The sequence below is a fragment of the Salminus brasiliensis genome, chromosome 17 (genome assembly GCF_030463535.1).
Source record: "Salminus brasiliensis chromosome 17, fSalBra1.hap2, whole genome shotgun sequence".
NCBI lineage: Eukaryota > Metazoa > Chordata > Actinopteri > Characiformes > Bryconidae > Salminus > Salminus brasiliensis.
In genome coordinates, this window is record NC_132894.1 from 26,637,339 (window position 1) to 26,657,758 (window position 20,420).

At 40.9% G+C, this 20,420-nt stretch overlaps 1 protein-coding gene across 1 annotated transcript; it reads left to right on the forward strand.

Annotated features, from left to right (window-relative positions):
• The first annotated feature begins 1,173 nt into the window (after positions 1 to 1,173).
• Positions 1,174 to 19,388, forward strand: ap1g1 (adaptor related protein complex 1 subunit gamma 1). Its single transcript, XM_072660091.1, has 23 exons — positions 1,174 to 1,249; positions 9,278 to 9,481; positions 9,602 to 9,726; positions 10,084 to 10,225; positions 10,328 to 10,424; positions 10,598 to 10,674; positions 11,878 to 11,973; positions 12,110 to 12,190; positions 12,286 to 12,384; positions 12,647 to 12,702; positions 12,967 to 13,080; positions 13,188 to 13,328; positions 14,227 to 14,281; positions 14,548 to 14,670; positions 14,807 to 14,896; positions 15,534 to 15,658; positions 15,764 to 15,868; positions 16,422 to 16,563; positions 17,276 to 17,399; positions 17,606 to 17,707; positions 17,820 to 17,980; positions 18,090 to 18,188; positions 18,375 to 19,388. Exons 2-23 carry the CDS (start codon positions 9,281 to 9,283, stop codon positions 18,474 to 18,476), a joined length of 2,457 nt encoding a protein of 818 aa, XP_072516192.1. The 5' UTR covers positions 1,174 to 1,249; positions 9,278 to 9,280; the 3' UTR covers positions 18,477 to 19,388.
• Positions 19,389 to 20,420: the final 1,032 nt, after the last annotated feature.

Here is a 20,420-nt window from a genome sequence, read left to right on the forward strand (position 1 = left end):
AGGGATGTAAAAGTCAACAGCTCCTTCAAACCATATGACATTAATGAGATATTGAGCACTATTTAAACTGCTTAGCATATCAGGAAGAGAGCACCAATTACCTGAATTATTGTGTGAACAGGGGAACATTCAGGTGATCTATAAATTTACTTAAGGCCACTGGTGGAATATGACACAGGACTGAATATAATCAGTTAATAACACCTTGCACTTCTAACCCAGTACCACTCAGGTGCCAAGGTCAAGACTAAATCGTCAAGACTAATCGTCAGAACAATCAATATTGGTATTGAGTGAAGGCTCATAGCACTGCAAGAAGCTGGACAATAAATGTGCAACTACCAGAAGAAATGTGATCATTTGTTGTACTGTATTTCTTGCATTGTTTAATAGGTGTCATACATGGTTTCACTGGTGCAGTTTTAAAGTGAGACTGCTGTATTTTGCTAAAGTAGTTCCTATCTCCCATAACACTATAGAACTATGCATCTCCATACCGAACATGGTTTTATTAGATTAGATATATAGATATATAGATATACAGATAGACAGGGTGGGGGTGCATGGCTTTGGACCCACTGCCAGCAATGGTTCAATAAGGAACCTGTTTAGTGACTCTCTAAAGAAGTGCCACAACAGTACTGGATGGCGTCATCAGTGACTGCCACGAGGTTAGGTGCAGGCCGCAGTACCGCCCTTACAGCATGTGTTAGTCCTCCGCCGAACTGACACGTAGCAGAAATGTTGTTGTAAATAAAGCAACGCTGCGCTCGTTCTTCCCCGTTGTTACCTTAGGTCAAAGACGTAAACATGACAAAACTGTGCACCGGTTAAAACCTGTACAGTTTTAACCGGTTAGAGTTATCTACGGCCATAAAACACCCGAGTTGTGTGATGGACAGGTGGCTAGCTATAGCTTCCTGGCTTGTGACACTATTGTAATCACGTCGTAACAGACACTAAATGCACTCCATAAGCTAAAGTCTGACATATTAAGACAATAACTGTTTTTGCATGTCAGTTTAAGGCACATAAAAACGAAGTGTCTGCAGTGTGTGCGTGATTCTCTGCTGTCCTTTCTGCACCGCGCTGTGTCCACCTTGAAGTTTGAGAGATTATTCGCTAGTAACCTTCCGCCTGCAGTAGAAGTGCTGAGGCTAGGGCCGACGCCATTTTGAATGTCTGGTCCGTTCCTCCCTCCGTCGCCAACAGAGAAGATTCCAGTTGTTTTCTGGTGTCATTACGGCTGGTGAGTACGGTACGTGTTGAAACCGCAGCAATAAACAACTCGTTTGACGGTTAGTGAGGTCGGGGTGCGTTTGGCGGTTTCGAAACGATTCCCGTTTTACCGCTGTCCGGAGCTGTAAAGGCTGAGTAAGGGGGGTCGGGAAGTGGAGCAAGCGAGTAACGCTCAGCTAACAGAGCTCGGCAGCGTTAGCTAGCTAGCTAGCCTGCTTGCTTGCGAGTTACTACCTCAGTCGACTGCTGATGGCAATGTGAACCTTGGTTCTGTCATTCACACTATTACTTGCGTGCTTGCTGAGCTAAACCGTAGCGTTATTCCGCTACATCATTAGCTAGGTTGCGTAGCACCGTGTGCATTGAGAGCAGGTTAGCCATCAGCGACTGATTGGAGACCAGGCGTGTCCATACTGCCAAACCTAGCTAGCTAACTAGCTTGCGCTCAACTACATGCATTCATACGTTTAGCTATCTTAGCTAACCATGTCCGTGTAGTAGTGTAGCTAGCTGTAGCTAGCTAGATCTTCAAGCTCGCCTCTTCCTTTGCTCTAGTGCAGGTCTCATCCGGATCAGATAGATAGACAGACAGACAGTTCGCTGGCTAACGTTAATCCGTAGCCGAACCGATGCTTAGTTGAGGCCTTGCTATTTGAAAGGCTAGTGCACCCGTGACTAGTAGGAAACGCGCAGCTGATTGAACCATTAGTTCACCGGCGTTGTAAAGGAATTGGCGGTGAGAAAATGAACTGTGGATTGAACGGGGCTTGTTAAAGTAACTTGGCTGTCTAGTCTTTCGAGCTGGCGGAGTGAGCAGTCTGATGTGGAGCCTGTGCTGCGGCCTCCCTCACTGAGCCAAATCTGCCGAGACATCATTTTGCACCATTGGCAAGAAATTCTACAAGGAATACATTTTCATCATGAGATGAGATGAATGTGCTCGCCTGAATGTGATTTCCGAAGCCAGTTTGCCACTGTACAGCAGGTAGGGATCGCAGTGACAAGCTGCAGGGAAGTGTTGGCTAGCTAGCTGCGTTACTGGCTAGGTCGGGTCTGTTAGTAGCCTACAGATTTTGGTAGCTAGGACGTGTAATATTTGTATGTAGTGGTAGATAGCTAGCTAAAGGCTCGATCATGGGCAGTGCATATGGGTATCACGTAACGTAGTTAGCTCGTTTTCACAGATGATCTGCACATTTGGTGGTTTCTGCTTAATGGGATAGGTTTGTGTAAGCAGGACTGGATAGAGGAAGTTGTCACCCTCACGTACGAATGTGTACTTGGGTCAAGCCATTTTGTGTGTTAAAAAAAAAAGCCAACCCTCTTTGCAGTTCTTTCATTCATGGTTGTACAGGTTTGCATGTTGTGTTTTCCCTTGTGTGTCGTGTAGTAAAACCTCAGACAAACTGATGTGTTAAGGAAGCGTTAACGTGCTCTGTAATTCAGTAAGACTTGTATTATAGAAAGGAGAAAGCTTGGAGAAAACCCTTAAGGTTTCCGGGATGTGTGCCTGTTAGATTATTTGATTAAAAAAAATTACCACAACATGAGGAGAAAAGTGTCTTAAAGTTTTCTGGAGCTTTTGAATGTAGTGAGGAGTTCTCCCATTAATGTTGATGTGGTGGTGGCATTCTTGCTTGGCCTATATTGGTGTTGAATGGGCCAGTACTGAATGTGTCACTAGGTCCGTTCCCTGTGGAGACTTTGGTTGTTTTTGTTCCTCGTCTGGTTGCTAGGCTCGTCCTCCATCTGACCGAGCCAATTCTCTTGAGGCAAAGGTAGACTGCTTTGGTGAATGATGATAAAAATCCTGATGAGAGCAAAGATGCATCGATGCTCCCCTAATTCACTTCTTTTCCCAGTCTCTTAATTCAGATACTCACCTGTGTTTTATGACTGTGGGAATGAAGTCTGACATTCTCATTATTTTCAGGTTTGGAAACTGGTTCTCCATCCAGGGGAGATGTGGGTTTTCACTGTTAATGTGTAAACAGTCATTCAGAGCGACTTGATTTGAAATATTGTAGAGTTTACATTGACTGCAGTAAGAACCAGATGCATTTAATAGAGCTAAAGATAGTCTCTCAAAGTTATTACATGAAATGGTTACGAGTGCACTGCCTGATACTTGACATAATGTTTTGTGGCAGTCTACTGCAGGTTTTCAGCCTACCTCAGGTTAGCCCTGTCCATTTATGTTGCAGTTCTCAGCATTGTTCTAAAGAATAAAGAGGGTTGGGAAATGGTCTTGTAAAAAGTAATTATTCCTTTCTTTTGGAAAATAAAGACATGTAAGGGTTGTAAGTGGCCCTCAAGGACAAATACAAAATGGAAGGAAATGAAGCTTATGGACACTTTTAGCTCTATTCTCGCTGGGTACATTACACCAAAAAATAGTAGCCAAATGAAAATGTTTTTATTTATTTATTGCTTAAATAAATGAACATGCCTTTCATAACTTTCACTTGTTTTGAGTATGAATCAGATCTGTACATTTCTGTGCACCAAACTGCTCTGTCTGCTGTTAAAATGTTTTTGGGAAATATGTGTAGTATCTTTAAAGGGAATCAATTTCAGATAGGTAGATTGGCACAGCTCCTTTTTTTGTGCAGTTTAAATCAGTTGTGGTATTAATCATGTTGCTATAACATTGTGTACACAGAACCTCCAATTAAAGCTGAACATCACTTAATATACCTATTCCCGTTCTGTTAACTTTATAATAAAAAAAAAAGTTTTATATCCTATTTTTAGTCATTTCCAGTTCTTAACCAATAGCTAGGACTCTCCATCACACAATGCCACCAGTGCTGGAAGGATTAAAGATGGCATGTTCTTGAAGCTCCTGAAGCTGACCACTGCATATTAGGCCGACTGTGCGTTCTGGGACTGCTTTCTCCACGGATGGCTTTGGCACCACTTGGGATCGGCAGCCAAGGCTTAGACAGCCTCACAACTCAGCAACCCCTGATTACTTCTCTCTCTCTTTTTCTTTTTTCTTTTTTTTTTTTTTAAACTTTGACCAAATAACCTAAAGGCTATAGTATGAAATTCCTGGGACCAGCAACCTACAGTGGAACAGTGCACTTTGTCCTGAGACTGGCGGCAAGGCCGTACAAATCTTGACTTTGGTGAAAATAGCCTTTGAGCTGTTGTTTTCCTGCTGCTGCAGAGTATAAAATTTCTTGGTCACCCAGTGTATCTACTGTGTGGTGTTCATTTGGTGTTTGGGACAACATATGAATTTCCACTTGTTTGATTTGTCAATTAAATGTTTTTATTGGTTTCTACCTTTGCCCCCAGGATGTTTACAGGCTCTTTCTTTCTTTCTTTTTTTTTTTTCCTTCCCCCTAAACGAAGGCCTCAGCAGTGGATGAGGAAAAACGGCTCCTGGTTTTAAGGAATGCAGAGTGCTGTGACCTCCCATTCTGCTTTGATCGCTGAATTCTTACTTTATCACTGCAGCCTGGACTTATTGACTCTAAGGTTCTCTTTCTTTGCTATTACACGCAAACCATCTTGACATTTCATTTAAAAATGCCATTGGGGTCATCAGCTGGTGTTTTTTTTTTTCCCCCTTCCCTCCACTTGTGTGCCTTGCTTTTGAGGACAATTTTCAGGAATTTTCTTCCTGAAGGATTTTTCAAAGGGTGTTATTTGCTCTTGTAAATGAGTTTTAAGACAAATCTATGAATGGGGGAAACGTTGCATAGCAGCTAGGTCACCAAATTGACAGTGTGGAACTCAGAACTTTAAGTGCATTTGCGTCACTTAGCTTTGTCATCACTGACTGTGGAGTAAATAACTCTGCATCTGTCTGGGTTTGGATGTTTAGTTTAAGTAAGAAATTGCTTTCTGTGATATCAATGAAATGGAAACTTGCAACATGGATGTTTCATTTGATGATGGAGTAAAACGTCTACATGATCTTTGTTGTTCTAATGCTCTCCGTTTGGTTGCTGTTGCTGCTGTTAGTCTAAAGTAATGATGTTTTTGTTTAGTTTTTTTGCCTTGTTTGCACAATCCAGCACTAGGCTATGGATTACCAGCCCATATGGAGTACCATTCTGCCAGGCCAGAACCCCTTGTGAACTAGTGATTTCCCAGCAATTGGGCCAGTGTTTAGATGGCTGCGCCTTTTGGGAGCTCATTTATTGGCAAGTCTAACTTTAAAACTGAATTAATTATCTTCAAATAACAAATGACCTATTACAGACAAGAAATTTGTTTTGGGGAGTTTCATTTGTGACTTGACAAGTACATGTACAAGGGTCCACTGAGATTGGTGCACGCTACACCTAGTTAGCATTTGTAGTTGTACTGGTTTTGATGGTCCTGAGTCTTCCACCTAAAGATGTGGTCAGTAGAGGTGATGTCCAGGGTTAGAGGTGTTGACTATAATCTTGCCAGCATGCTTTGTGTCTGCTGTAATGTACATTATATGAACACGTGTCCCAGTACCTTTTGATCACCGAAATTAGATGTCTCATTCAATCACATTGCCACAGGTGTATAAAATCAAGCTCCTAGCCATGCAGTCTGCCTTTAAACACATTAGTGAAGTGGCAGACTACGTAAAGTTGCAAAGTAACTGCAGAGTTCCAAACCTATTTTGGCGTTTACATTAACACCAGGAGCTTAATGGCATGGGTTTTAATGGCAGAGCAGCTGCATGCAAGCCATGCATCACCACGCACAATGCCATGTGTCATAGAGTGGTGTAAATGCTTCTCTACCTGCATCTGGCAGTGAGTGTGGGTTTGGCAAATGCTAGGAGCATGTTATCTGCCTGACTGTGTTGTGCCAACTATAAAATTTGGCGGAGAAAGGATAATGCTATAGGGTTGTGTGGTGTTTTTTAAAATTGCGAGCAAAGCCATCTAGTCCATCGCCAGTGTCTGACCTCATAAATGTTCTTCTGGATGAGTGGGCAAAACTTTCCAGATACACCATAATCTTGTGGAAAGCCTTTCCAGCAGTGGAAGCTGTTATAGGTGCAAAAGGGGGACCAGCTCCATATTAATGCCCATGGATCTAGAATGGGATGTCAAAAAAGCTCCTGTATCTGTGACCTATAGGTGTCCCAATGCCTTTGATCTTAGTGTGTGTGTGTGTGTGTGTGTGTGTGTGTGTGTGTGTGTGTGTGTGTGTGTGGCAGAGAAGCTTTAGCAAAGTACAGCTGATGAGCCTTTCTACTGTCCTGATTGAGTTGGAGTTTGTCTTGTTTTTGTAAGGTGGACATATCTAGTTCTTGTGGCAGGTTGAATATTCTTTAGCTGCCTTAAATAGAAACTCTGCTGTGCTCATTCAGTGGTGTTTTCTTATACACTGTCCATTGAGCAAACTCATTTTTCCCCTGCAACATCAGTTATGCTGAGAGGGAGTAAGATGCTGAAAATGTCTTTGTTCAGCAAGTAATCACTGTAGTTTCTCTCCTGCTGTAGCAGCTTAATTATGTGCTGCATGCTTACAGATAAAAGAATGTTGTTTATCTGTGACGGCAAGTCATGGAGCCTGTCTTTTCTCCTCATGTAGGTAGGCAGGGGAAATAAATGTTCTGTGCATGTTTTGTGCTGTTGTGTCTGATGGATCCCCTGGTGTGACAGTTGTGATTAATGCATGCTCTCACCCGGCCTATTGGTGTGATAAACAAAGGACTCTCAAGACTCTTGAGGTTCTCAGGACTCATTCTGGTGCCAGCTCCAGTGCTTGGGCATACTCTGTCCCTCGGTTAATGGAACGTGCTGGTCACTCTGTAAAAGCTGTTGTGCTTTCTGATGTCGAAGTCAGAATCAGAAAGACACGTTAAATATAATCCTTTCAGCCGCTGCTAGCTGTGAGTCATTTCCTGTCCCCTCAGCTATGTGTGTGTGTGTGTGTGTGTGTGTGTGTGTGTGTGTGTGTGTGTGTGTGCGCGCGCACACATTCAAATTTCTTATCCGTCTCCGATACATAACATATTTGTAGAGAATTGACTCTTAATCCAGATCCCCTGCTTACAGCTAAGAGCTTAGTTACATGAGCCATCTATCCCACTTTGTAGTCTGTATTGTGGCCTCGGTACTCAAGCCACATGTAGGCTACCTTCAGTTTGAGCTCAAGATGGAGCCTAATCTGTATTTTAGTACAGCTGGCTGGTAGTCTATCCTACACTAGCTTCCGTTTGCTGTGCTGCACACCTTGCAAATGGGCGACAGGTAAATGAGCTTCTGAATGTATGCACAGTCCTTGTTAGGTAACAAAAAGGCAGTTGTTTTAGACTGGTCACTTATTACATGACCAGATGTCTAGTCTGCTGTCCAGTCTTTTATTTGTTCTAGCATAACATTTGTCTCAAAATATCATCACACATCAGTGCTTTTGAGACCTGTGTTAATGGCCCACTGTGAGATTAAACTCCTAAAAAAAAATCAGCCTGTCCGTTTCCTTGTTCTTGTGCAGCAGGAATTCCGCTGGTCTCTGGTGTGCCTAGGCTTGGTTCATATCGAATGTTTGAGAAACAGGTCGCCGATAATACCCACTCTACCCAGCTGAGTGTAAATAGATGAGAATGTAATCTTACCACTACGCATGTGCTTCTTTAATTTTTAATCAGACTCCAGCATACTGAAACCTTAGTGCATGCCTCTGAAGGCTCATGAAAAAGGAATGGAATTTCACATGCGGTTTTACTGTTATCCATCACAGCTGTTGATCATGCTGTGTGATCATGCTAATCTTTGCCTTTTTGCTTTCTTCCTGCATATTTCAGCAAAAGTATAGTCTGTGTAAAGCATTAGTCAGTCATAAATTGCTGTGCTCCTATTGAGATATTTAATGATATTCAGAACTCTACAGTGAGACCTCTGGGTACAGATCAGGGACTTGCTGTGGCATGCTGAGCTTGGAAATTGCCATTTGTTGAAGGAAGAACTTGTTTTTTGTTGTGAATGCAGCAAGTAAGTAATTTATGTTCGGCTTCTAGTACTTTCGAAATCATTAAATCAGGTTCTGTAGTGAAACAGTACACATCTAAAAATGCTGTTTATATGTAATAGAGATGTAAGTTTGTGGCACTTACACTTGTCACTTCCTCGTGGTCATTAGAATAAGGACAAAAAAGAGCAGAGTTATCCATTTAATTCTACTTTTAACCAATGTTTAAACATTTTATTGGATGCAGATGGATGGAACTACCTTCCTGGCCCCTTTAAATCATGCATACAAGAAATGTAAAACAGGAGATACCTATTCCATTTAAACTACTAAGGTGAATTTGTTAAACTGAAATTAGCAGTTGGCATTAAATTTCAAAGGGCTAGTAATTTCAAAATTAGCAATTTGCATTGGATCAAAGGGCATGGATGGTGGAGCTAGGACTTATATTACACAGTGGCACCATCACTGGGAGGATGAAGGCTATTATGCCTTTACCCTGAGTCATAGGAGTCATCGTTTTTGAACTGCTTCGAACGTGACGTCATTGGGTGACTTAACGCTTGGGAAAGGCTAATTTCTGAATGTCCTAAGTCAGCCGAATGATTGTGAAGAGGAATCCCTGGCAACAAACCGGTAATATTCTGATGATTAAGCCAGTGCTAAGGCTGCTGTACTATGCGGAAACCCCAGAACATTTTCGTCTTTATCTCGTCCTTACCATAGTTGATATGATTCTGTCGGCTCAGGTGTTCTTATATGCCAAGTACAGGCTCTGGACTGAAAGCCCAATTCTGTGTAGAAGTCTGGTACTATATTTTGGCTTAAGGTGTAGGTTAGTCTAGAAAAGTATCTCGCTGAAAACCCAAGTTCTTTTGAATTTATTTATTTATTTATTTATTTATTTATTTAAAATATTTAACATTTTAAAGTTGTGTTTTTTTTTTTTTTTTTTTTTTTTTTTTTTTTTTTCTCTCTCCCCTCCCTGGTTTTTGATTGCTGGACTTTGCAGCTGCAGTCTGTGTCTGCTGACGCTGTAGAGTTAGCTCTCGTTTATCTTTGTAAGTGTGCCCAGTGTTACTACTTCAGTGGCTTGCTGGCTGACATTGTGTCTTTTTTGCAGAGGATGCCAGCTCCGATCAGACTGCGGGAGCTGATCCGGACCATCCGGACGGCTCGGACCCAGGCAGAGGAGCGAGAGATGATCCAGAAAGAGTGTGCTGCCATCAGGTCATCCTTCAGAGAAGAAGACAATACATACCGCTGTAGAAATGTGGCAAAGCTGCTTTATATGCACATGTTGGGATACCCAGCACATTTTGGGCAGGTAAATCAAATGGTCCACTAATTATTTTATACTTTCATTTCTAGTGGGATTGCTGAAGGGCATTATTTGCTGTCTTATTGAGTTTTGCCATTTGTGATGTGTCAAATCTGATTTTTTCAGTTGGAGTGCCTAAAGCTGATTGCATCACAGAAGTTCACAGACAAGCGAATAGGCTACTTGGGGGCCATGTTGCTGTTGGATGAGAGGCAGGATGTACATCTACTAATGACAAACTGCATTAAGAAGTAAGAAAGTGGCGACAATGTGACTTGTTCAATTGTTCTCGTCAGATGCAGTTAGCTGTCTGATTAGTGGAGTTTTTACATAAGACATGAAGAGTGGGTTGAGGGCATGAAGTGCAGATTGTCCTAGGTTAATGCAGTAATCACTCTTCTGCTAGCCTGCTCTATAAAGCCCTGACACAGGCGCCCAGTACCTTTTTTTGTCAACAACTGTCTCTTTGCATTACCTCACCCCTACCTAACTCTCACTTCACATCTGCACATCGAAAACATGGGTTTTGTAACCTTTAACATAGTGTTATCTTTGTTTCTGACCTGGCTTTCTAGTTTTCTCATTTTGCCCTTTTCTATCAATTGCAGTGATCTGAATCACAGTACGCAGTATGTTCAAGGGCTGGCCTTGTGCACTCTTGGATGCATGGGTTCATCTGAAATGTGTCGTGACCTGGCTGGGGAAGTAGAGAAGCTCCTCAAAACATCAAACTCCTACTTGAGGAAAAAGGTATTTTACCCATCTCCAGCCTGCTGAGGGGCATTGAGTATTTTCTGTTTAAATTTCTGAATGTGTGAATTTCTAGTAAGTGAGATGAATTTCTTCCCACAGGCAGCATTGTGTGCAGTTCATGTTATTCGCAAGGTGCCGGAGTTGATGGAGATGTTTCTGCCAGCAACGAAAAACCTGCTCAGTGAAAAAAATCATGGTGAGGGATGAAGTCTTCTTGTACATTATGATCTTGTATGTCATTTTGGCTTTTGGATTTCTGAACGTCAGTGCAGCATTTCAGTCTTTGTTTGTTTACATGTTTGTTTGTTTTTTGTTCCTGGCATCAAAAACAGAACTTTCTCTAATTGTATGTTTAATTCTTTTTGGCAGGAGTTCTCCACACATCTGTTGTCCTACTCACCGAAATGTGTGAACGAAGTCCGGACATGCTTACTCACTTTAGAAAAGTACGTGGCCATCCTCAGCAGTCATGATTTTATGGCGTGGGATAGGGGTATTAACTTTTGCCTCATTGCTGTAGTATTGTTACTGTATGTTTGACTTAATTAGTAGATGCTCTTTTTGATGCCTGCACTGTGTTTACCACTGGTATTTTTTGTTGGAGGTGAATATGGGCGCTCCTCCTCCTCTCCTATTCTCTGTATCTATTGCTATGCTCTCCCTCAACCTAAGCTGTGCCAGCACACCCACCTCTCATACTCATGATCGTAACATTTATTTTAAGCTCTTCTCTGAAAGTGAACTCTCTCTCTTCTAGTTCCCCCCCCTAACATCTACTTCATATTTTTTCTGTCATTTGTCTGTTACAATTCCTGCATTGTGTTAGAATGAAAAGGTAAGAGGACATTCTGGTTTCATAGCTGGTGCATGCTCTTAAAGAAACTCACTTCACCGTGGTTACTGTAGATGTAGTTCTCACTACTTGGTTTCAAAGTATTTTTCTTTTCTTTTTCAAAGTTATTTGTTGTTTCACCTGTTGGTTTTGGTTCTGAATGTCATCACAAGATTGTATAATTTGCATACATTTTTCAGTAGTCCAGCGCTCACCATTAGACTAATTTTAATTGTCATTTATTTGAAAACAATTGGTTTGTGGAAAGACTAATTTTAATATGATTACCTCATAAGCACATGTGAAATTAGGCTTTTAGCTACAACTAACATGGGATTGAATGCAAGTGGAATCTTGGCTATTGATGATAACTGAAACTTAATGAATTAGCGTAAATCCTTTTAGAAATATTTTAATGACCATTCATTTGATTCACTGTGAACATTCTAACAGTTGTTCCCAGTCCCAGAGCTGGAGTACACCTACACTGGACATCCTTGTGTTTTTGCTGCAAAAACCTCCCTTTCAGCTGATCACAGATATTGAGTTGATTCAGGTGTGTTGGGAACAGGGAAACACTGAGCAGTGTAGGTAATTCTCCAGCTTTATGATTGGGTAATGCTGTCTTAACCCAATGAGCTGGGAAAAAGACTATTGTAAGATGATTGCCACCCCATTGAGTTTACAGTTTACCCCCTATTTTACTCATTTTTCTTTGCTATGTGTAACTTTTCTTTTGTTTTATTTTTAATGCATTGTTATACTCCCTGGATAGTCTTGTTTTTTTTATATATTTATTTATTTACTTTTTTTCTAGTTGGTTCCACAATTGGTGAGAATCCTGAAGAACCTCATCATGTCTGGTTACTCTCCTGAGCATGATGTGTCTGGCATCAGTGACCCCTTTCTGCAGGTATTTTTCCCCTTTCTTATGCTGCTCCTATCTCGATATTTGTATAAATGTACCTTTGTATCCTGGGTTGATAATTATTTCCTGTATCCTAAATCCCCAAGACACAATTTCACACTGTCTATTGAATTTATATCAGGTGCGGATATTGAGGCTACTAAGAATTCTTGGAAAGAGTGACGACGATTCTAGTGAAGCTATGAATGACATTCTTGCACAGGTGAAACATTTTAAATAGATCGGAGTTCATATATAATTGTTTTTTGTTTTTTTGCAATTGAGCCATTAAACATACAGATTTTTTGTTTCCTGTAGGTTGCGACAAACACAGAAACAAGTAAAAATGTAGGCAATGCAATCCTGTATGAAACCGTTCTTACCATTATGGACATCAAATCAGAGAGTGGATTAAGGGTGAGTGCAGTGCACTACAGTTTGAGCAGCAAACTAAAAAGTTAGTAGTAACACTGAGATTTACGGTATAATATTTTATAACATGAAAAGATGTAATTATAAAATTAATGTAATTGAAATATCTTGATGTCATTGGATATCTTTAAATTATTAAAAAACATGCTTAGATGTTGTGTACCAAAATAATTAAGTATTAATATTAAAAGTGATTTTGAAATTTTGATCTTTTGTGTGTTCTTCAAATATAAATTTACTGTTGCAGGTATTAGCCATTAATATCCTGGGACGCTTTCTTCTGAACAATGACAAAAACATCAGGTAGCCATTTTGTTTTCATAGAGAATTGAAAAAAGATTATTCGGCACAGAAATAGATGTAAAGGATGAGTTGTCTCTCATATATAAATTCCACGTATTAAATGGTGCATTGGTTAAGGTGTTCACCTCATGATTTCCCCATGCTTATTCATTGGCTAGATTAATCCTTGACAGCAGTACCTGAAAGCCACTTTTAAATAATTGGAAGTAAACAGAATAAGCTTTTTGCATCATAAAGCTTTGTGTTTCTTCATTCCTTCTACAGATATGTGGCTCTTACGTCCTTATTGAAAACTGTGCAGACAGACCACAATGCAGTGCAGAGGCATCGGAGCACCATTGTGGACTGTTTGAAAGACCTGGATGTCTCCATTAAAAGGTAATTCATCAGCAGTATTTTTTAGTTTTTTTTTTTTTTTATAGTCTCATTTTGACTATGAACGGCACGGTTATGAAAGACCAACTATGGTCTGTCCTTCTCTACAGACGTGCAATGGAGCTGAGCTTTGCCCTGGTAAATGGCAATAACATCCGAGGCATGATGAAGGAGCTGCTGTATTTCTTGGACTCCTGTGACCCAGAGTTCAAAGCTGACTGTGCATCAGGGGTCTTCCTGGCTGCTGAGAAGTAAGTCCAAGTTTGTTTAGTCCTCCTGCTGTGCTCAAAAGAACCACAACGTGAGAGACTTTTAATGTGTTCGAAGTTCTTTTTGTTTTCAAAATGTTTTAAGGCCTTGTTCATACAGGTGTTTTTGTATGCATACAAATGCACCACTTGTCATTAATTACAGTGAGAACAATGTTGATGGGCAGCAGACACCAGCATATCCCATTAGCAGACTCTGGGGGAGGGGTCATGGGAATCTTAAACTAAATTAAGAAGTAACTAATTGATTGTCAGCTTGCATACTGAGCCACATATCCAACCATAAAGGTACAACAAGGCGTCAAGTGACTTTGTTTAAAACATGCATCTTTTTTGCTGCATTTGATGAAGAGATCGGCATCCGCTTGCAGTTGTCGCTTGAGCTTTCATGTTTGAATGACTTGCACGCATCAATATCCACCCTCAAACCAGCATTGTGTATTTATTGTGCGTTTCGTGCATGTCCAAAAAGCGTTGTGTGAACACAGCCTAAAATGCATTTCCCCATACGTCTTCTAAAGCACAAACATACTTTTGCGTTGCAGTGGAAGCTGAAGCTAATGAGGAAGGTTTACTTATTACACAAAATGGCACTATTGGTTGGAAGTACCTTGAGCAACAAAAATACAAGTAACCAATTACCTAGTTGATTTATAAAGCTCCTCCTCACTGTTTACAGGTCAATGTTAAAATAAGTGAGTGATTTAGATGCTGAGTGATGATGAAATAAGTGATCCATCGTCAGAGTATGACGCTGTTGACACCTTCATTTCTGACAGCATCACTTAAAAACAAAAAAAAAAAACAAAAAAAAAAAAACTTTTTTTGTAGGCCGCTTACATGGTATGTGTATTTAAATTATGCCTTTGTCCTTTGCCAGGTATGCACCCTCCAAAAGATGGCACATAGACACCATAATGAGGGTGTTAACAACGGTAAATATATATATATATTAATCACATTGCTTGTAGGCCATGCTGTTCTCGTATAAGTCTTCATAGTAAATCAGAATGCAGATGTTATAGTAATGTTTGCATTGCTTGCTGTTGAATGATGATTACGATGAGTGATCCATTGACTGAAAACAAAAGCAGATGAGTTCATCAGTTCTGACAACAGCTCTTTTATGAATAGTGACTCCTGTACATTTTAAATTTTTTTTTAATTGCTGATACATATGAACACTTTTTGGTCATTGTAGGCGGGGAGTTATGTCAGAGATGACTCTGTTCCAAACCTCATCCAACTCATCACAAACAGTGTGGAGATGCATGCATACACTGTACAGAGGCTCTACAAAGCCCTTCTGGATGACATCTCACAGGTGAACCCTCTCCCTCCCCGTTTATTTAACGTGTGTGGGTTTTTTTGGGTGTTTTTTCATGCAATCACCTCAGGAAGAAGTGCTAGATCTTGTGGTGTCTTGGACATTAATGTATTTCATTTGACTTTTCCTACAGCAACCTCTGGTGCAGGTGGCGTCCTGGTGTATAGGGGAATACGGAGACTTGCTGGTCTCAGGCCAGTGTGAGGAGGAGGAACCCATCCAGGTAATTCTACATCACTTGCTCTCTGATTCTCCCTCATTTGCTTCCATTTTCTCAAGCCCACGGGACACAATTTTTCCAAAAGCTCCTCTGTGCGTGTTTTGATGGTGGCGAGTGTTGTCCAACACGTCTGTCTAGAATCTGTCCTGCTTTATAGATGTTCAGTTTAGTTTAACTATGAAGGTCATAGCATTACCATCTTTAAGGATACTACGTCAGGACAATGTTCATTAACATAGAATAAAGATGATCAGTCAGGAGAACCCTGTAGAGATTCAAACATTCAGGCCTGTACTGTGCTCTTGGTGTATGGCCCATATGCACATACCCACCTGTAGAGAATATTGTGAAGGATTACTCTTCTGGCAATAGCACTTTTTCCATATGTGGACAGCTGTATTGTGTAGATCAATGCAGATGTTTTTGCACCGTTAAATGTGCATTTTCTTTTAAATTTATCCACAATTTCCAGTCCTATTTACCGCACTTGTATACACACTGCAGACAATTACTATGATGTTAATTTCTAATTCCTAATTGTCATGCAGTATCTGAAGGAATCTGCTCCTATTAAGTTTTTTCTTTTCATTTGCCATCTTGCTATGTGTACATACTAACTAAATTTGCCCTCTGATCATAGGTTACAGAAGATGAGGTTTTGGATGTTTTGGAAGGTCTCCTTGTCTCCAACTTGTCTACCCCTGTAACCAGAGGTTATTCACTGACTGCCATCATGAAATTGTCCACACGTTTCAGCAGTGTGAAGTAAGTAGTATTGTCAAGTACAATGTATAAGAATTCAGTATAGACTCTGCTGGATTACTGTGTGAAGTTCCCATGTTAAAAAAAAAAAACATTTACTTTTTCCAGTCGAATAAAGAAAGTCGTGTCAATATATGGCAGCAGCATAGATGTGGAGTTACAGCAAAGAGCTGTGGAGTACAATGCACTTTTCAAGAAATATGATCACATGAGGTAAGGGCTCAGTGTTCCATTACTAACTAATGTCATCATGTAATTGACAGTTATCTGAAGTTATCATGTGTAGAAGACGCTGCTTTCTCATTAACATCCACACTTGTTGTGAGAAGCTGTCATTTTACCAATTTATTATTTAATGTGGTGGTGTTGCATAATTAACTTTCGATCGTTTAATTAATCACTCTGCCACGGAGAGGTGGGAGATGCCTAAAATAAAAGGTCATTTGGCTCAAACATGAAGTACTGTAACGCTCACAAGATGCTTCCTAATATTGCAATGTTATCACTGAATTCCTGCAGATAACAGTAATTTGGCTTATTTTCATTTTTACCCAGGCCTACACATCAATTTGCTTTCTGATTTATGTATCTATAACATACACATGTTCTTGATTTTTATTATTATTATTTTATTACTGTGTACCCTAGCTGGATATTATCATTATTAGATTAAGATGACTTGACTGTGCTTTCCTAGCATCCTACTGATGTTTGCTTACTAACTAGGTAGCTTTTTGATTAACATCTTTCTCCTCTCATCTCTAAGGCCTGCCTTATTAGAGAGAATGCCCATTATGGAGAAAACGGCCACTAATGGCCCTACAGAGATTGTACAGACCAATGGAGAGACAGAATCTTCTGCGCTGGATTCAAAACACCCACCCAGCATTACCCAGCCTACAAATCAGGTGAGGCATCACCTCAGTTGTTAGCTTTGGGGGGGGGGGAGAGGAAAGAATAGTGCTTAAACCATTTAGGACTTCATTTTTACATAGCCTTTCAATTTCTACAGGCTCAAAAGTAGTTGGACAACCAGGTGTGCCATGTTCTCTTACATGGCAAATTAAGTAGTTAAATTTGCATTTGGCAACTCGGAGGTTGGATGGATGTCATCATTAGGGTGAAGGGGATTCAAAACTCAAAAACAAACCTCTCCTGAAATGGCAGAAATGTTGCACTTTGGTACGTTGGTACGTAAGAAATTAACTGGCTAGCACCACTCGTAACAACTAAAATATATAATCTTAATTCTCTCTTTGGGGGGGGAAAAAACCCTTCAACATCTGTCATGTCTATAACTCAAAGAAGGTAGGTGTGTCATCATCAAGTGACACCTTAATAAACATAAATGCAGAGGTTTTACAACAAGATACAAGCTTCTGGTAACAGTTGAGAACAGAATGGTTAGATTACAATACAAGGGGAAAAAAATCTTCCCAGTTCTGGAACAAGATACAGACCTTTTTTTGCAAGAGGAAATGAAGGGTTAATAAGCCAAACATGGTGGAAGGTCTGATTATTTATGAGCCTGTAAAAATGAAGGGACTATGTAAATTCAAATCCTTTTAGGTGGTTTACAAACAAAAATGTCGGGTTCCAATAACTTTTTATATTGTGCAGGCAAATGATTTATTAGACTTGCTTGGAGGAAATGATGTGCCTGTTATCCAAACGGCTCTACCCACTAAACCTGCCTCAGCTGGAGGGGAGCTACTTGACCTTTTGGGGGACCTCTCTTTGTCTGGTAGGCCAGCACTCCACCTTCCCTGACCTTGCTCCTGTAGTTAAAAGACCACATCCATGTTGGACTTCCATCTTTCTGCTCCTTCTGTGTTGACCACCCCCCACCAATGTGGCTACGTCATAGCGTAGATATGTCTAGTGACAGGTACATGATTCTTTGTTTCCCTAATTCCCACCCACACCAGTCTGTTCCTCCACCCTCCATAGGTGGTCCAGCCCCTGCCCCCGCTCCCTCTGTGCCCATCTCCCAGCCCCCTTTCCTTCTGGATGGTCTCTCCTCACAACCCCTCTTCAATGACACTGCAGCAGGTGAGCTCACTGCAATGCCCCATTTGTTTCAGTGATGGTGCCTTTAGACACTGACTCAGCAAAACCTGCCAGAAGCAGTCATCATGCTCCAAATATCTTTCTTCCTTTGCAGGCATTCCTCCGATGACTGCATACAACAAGAATGGCCTAAAAATTGAATTCACCTTTGAAAGGTCCAACCCCAACCCCAACATTTCAGTTATCACCATCCATGCCTCCAACTCTACTGAGGCAGACATGACAGACTTTGTATTTCAGGCTGCAGTACCAAAGGTTTGATTCTTTTAGTCTATGAAAGATCATACTTTAAGTTCATTAGTCCCTTTCTCTCGTCCTTCATTGTTGTCATGCTCTTGGTTTTTTCTGTTCTTATTTTTGACAGACATTCCAGCTGCAGCTCCTCTCCCCCAGCAGTAATATTGTTCCAGCACTCAACCAGGGAAGCGTCACGCAGGTCATCAGGGTACTAAACCCACAGAAGGTAAGGCCCCCAGTGCACACTTTTGCCCTTTCTGCCTGCTGTAGTGACCATATAAATGAACTTAAATACAGCTGTTGTTTTTGTATCAAGAGCCTATGGAAGAAAGGGGGTGGGGTGTCTTGTCTTGTTTGTTTGTTTTCCTCAATAGATTTTTGAGTATGCCTGACTCTTTATTTCAAATTACAGCAACAGCTGCGAATGCGGATCAAGCTGACATACACCCTCAAAGGTGCGCCTGTTCAAGACCTGGCCGAGGTCAACAACTTTCCCCCTCAGTCCTGGCAGTGATTTTGTTGTTGCTCTTGATCTTAAAGACCCCCACCAAGGGAACTATGGGAAAGATCGCCCTTCCCCATCCACGACTGATCCCCCTGTGACATCACTGCACATCGCTGCCCTGGGGTTGCATGGGAAGCAGTGGAATCTTCCTAACACACACACCCCATACACACAGAGTTGATGGTATGAAGACCATGATGAAGATTACCATGACAATGATGAACCATCCACCAGAAACATCTCAGTACATATCTATTTTACTAATAACCCCCTTCCCTTCTCTCTGATTTGGTCTCTTCATAGTCTGTGCTTCTTTCTGTCTGTCTGCTCTAAGGTTCCTCATTCGCACCCAGGTGCTCGCCTCTGTGCACACGTACACATACATACACCTCAAGCTGGCACACTAGCTGTCTGTAGATGGAATATACCACACTCATGGTTGTTCTGGAGAGGAGCTTGTTGGTATGAGCACTTGTTTGATTTGTATGTCTGTTTTGTTTGATTTTCTTTCATGTTTTTAATCTAACTGTTGATGGATTGGGTTATTTTAATGGAAAAAAATGCTTTGAAATATAAACTCTGAGCAACAAAGTCTATGAATGTTTGCACCTTGTCCAACTCTCGCTGGCATTTCAGAGTCCAGAGTCGATCACAGTTTGTGATTGGGCTTAGAAGTCATTGTGTGGCATTTCATTACCTCTCGAGAGTCAACTTGTCTCCTTATCGTATGTCCTGTAATAAAGAATATCAGATCATTGCTCTAAATAGAACCTATGTGGTGGATATGCAGTGTTTGTTGAAAATCATTTGCTACACCAACAAGCATCTCTGTGCACTTATTGGTTGACAGACGCACTATGGAAGTCCATCAATGCTTGACAAGTTCTTAAATCACACTCTGGTCGCTGTCCTTTTTTTTTTTTTTTGGGGGGGGGGGGGGGGGGTTGTGAACAATGAGCTTCTTTACAGACTTGTCAGAAGAGATGGCAGTTCTGGTTGACTTGGAAACCCCACTTCTGGGTGTAGTTAGGTGAGGAGATGATTGTGCCCAATGTTAAACTAAGTAGACCTGAGTAGATGATGGATCAGTCTTTCCACAACCCTCATGTTAGATACTTCTTCCCTTATTTGATGATCTACTTTTTTTTCCCACCTGTATGCTTGTGTTAGAAGACACATGCTTTTGTAATCTAAGGTATTGAAAGCTGCTAGAGATTTAAAATAGTTATTTGAGCAAGTCTGTGCACAACAGCACAGTATATTGGTGCAATTCTCAAAATATAGAAGCAGCAACTGGAAGTCTAGATATGTCTTATATTAGAAATAAATTTATATCAATTGACTAAACAATGGCCCACTGAAGCAGTTCCAAACCAGGTGTGGTCAGTGTAGGTGTAAACATACACTGTATGTGAAACCCATTATGAATGTAGTTACATGCACTGAATGGATTTCCTAGTTCTTGGGGTTTTTTTGTCTCTGATTTTGAAAGCCTTTTTTTCTGCTGGTAGTAAATTTATTGCCTGATTTCAAAGCGATGTGCCTTTTGCCGAAACTGGTAGAACCGAAGCTCTCCGACATCTTGAGGTTGCCCAGCGGGTGCTGCTACAGGGGGGAGCGCGAGAGAGAGAGAGAGAGAGCGTGCAAGAAGAGTTTTCTTTCATTTTACATTTAAATTCTAATTATTCAGAGAGGGCTTTTTTTTGTGACTCGATATCAAGCCTGTGGCGTAGGTATGTCCAGGTCCTTGTGTGTGATGTGGATCCTAGGCTGTCTGTCACTTTCTCAGAAGACAGTTGGAAAACCGTAACCTAAATACCTCACATCAGTTCTAACTTTTTTTTTTTTTTTTTTTTTTTTTTTTTTTTTTTTAAAGCTGGCAACAGTACCATGACAGTTTCATCAAGTCATTTGCATGGTTTCAAGTCAGTTTTGGGGACAAGCTTAGTGTTT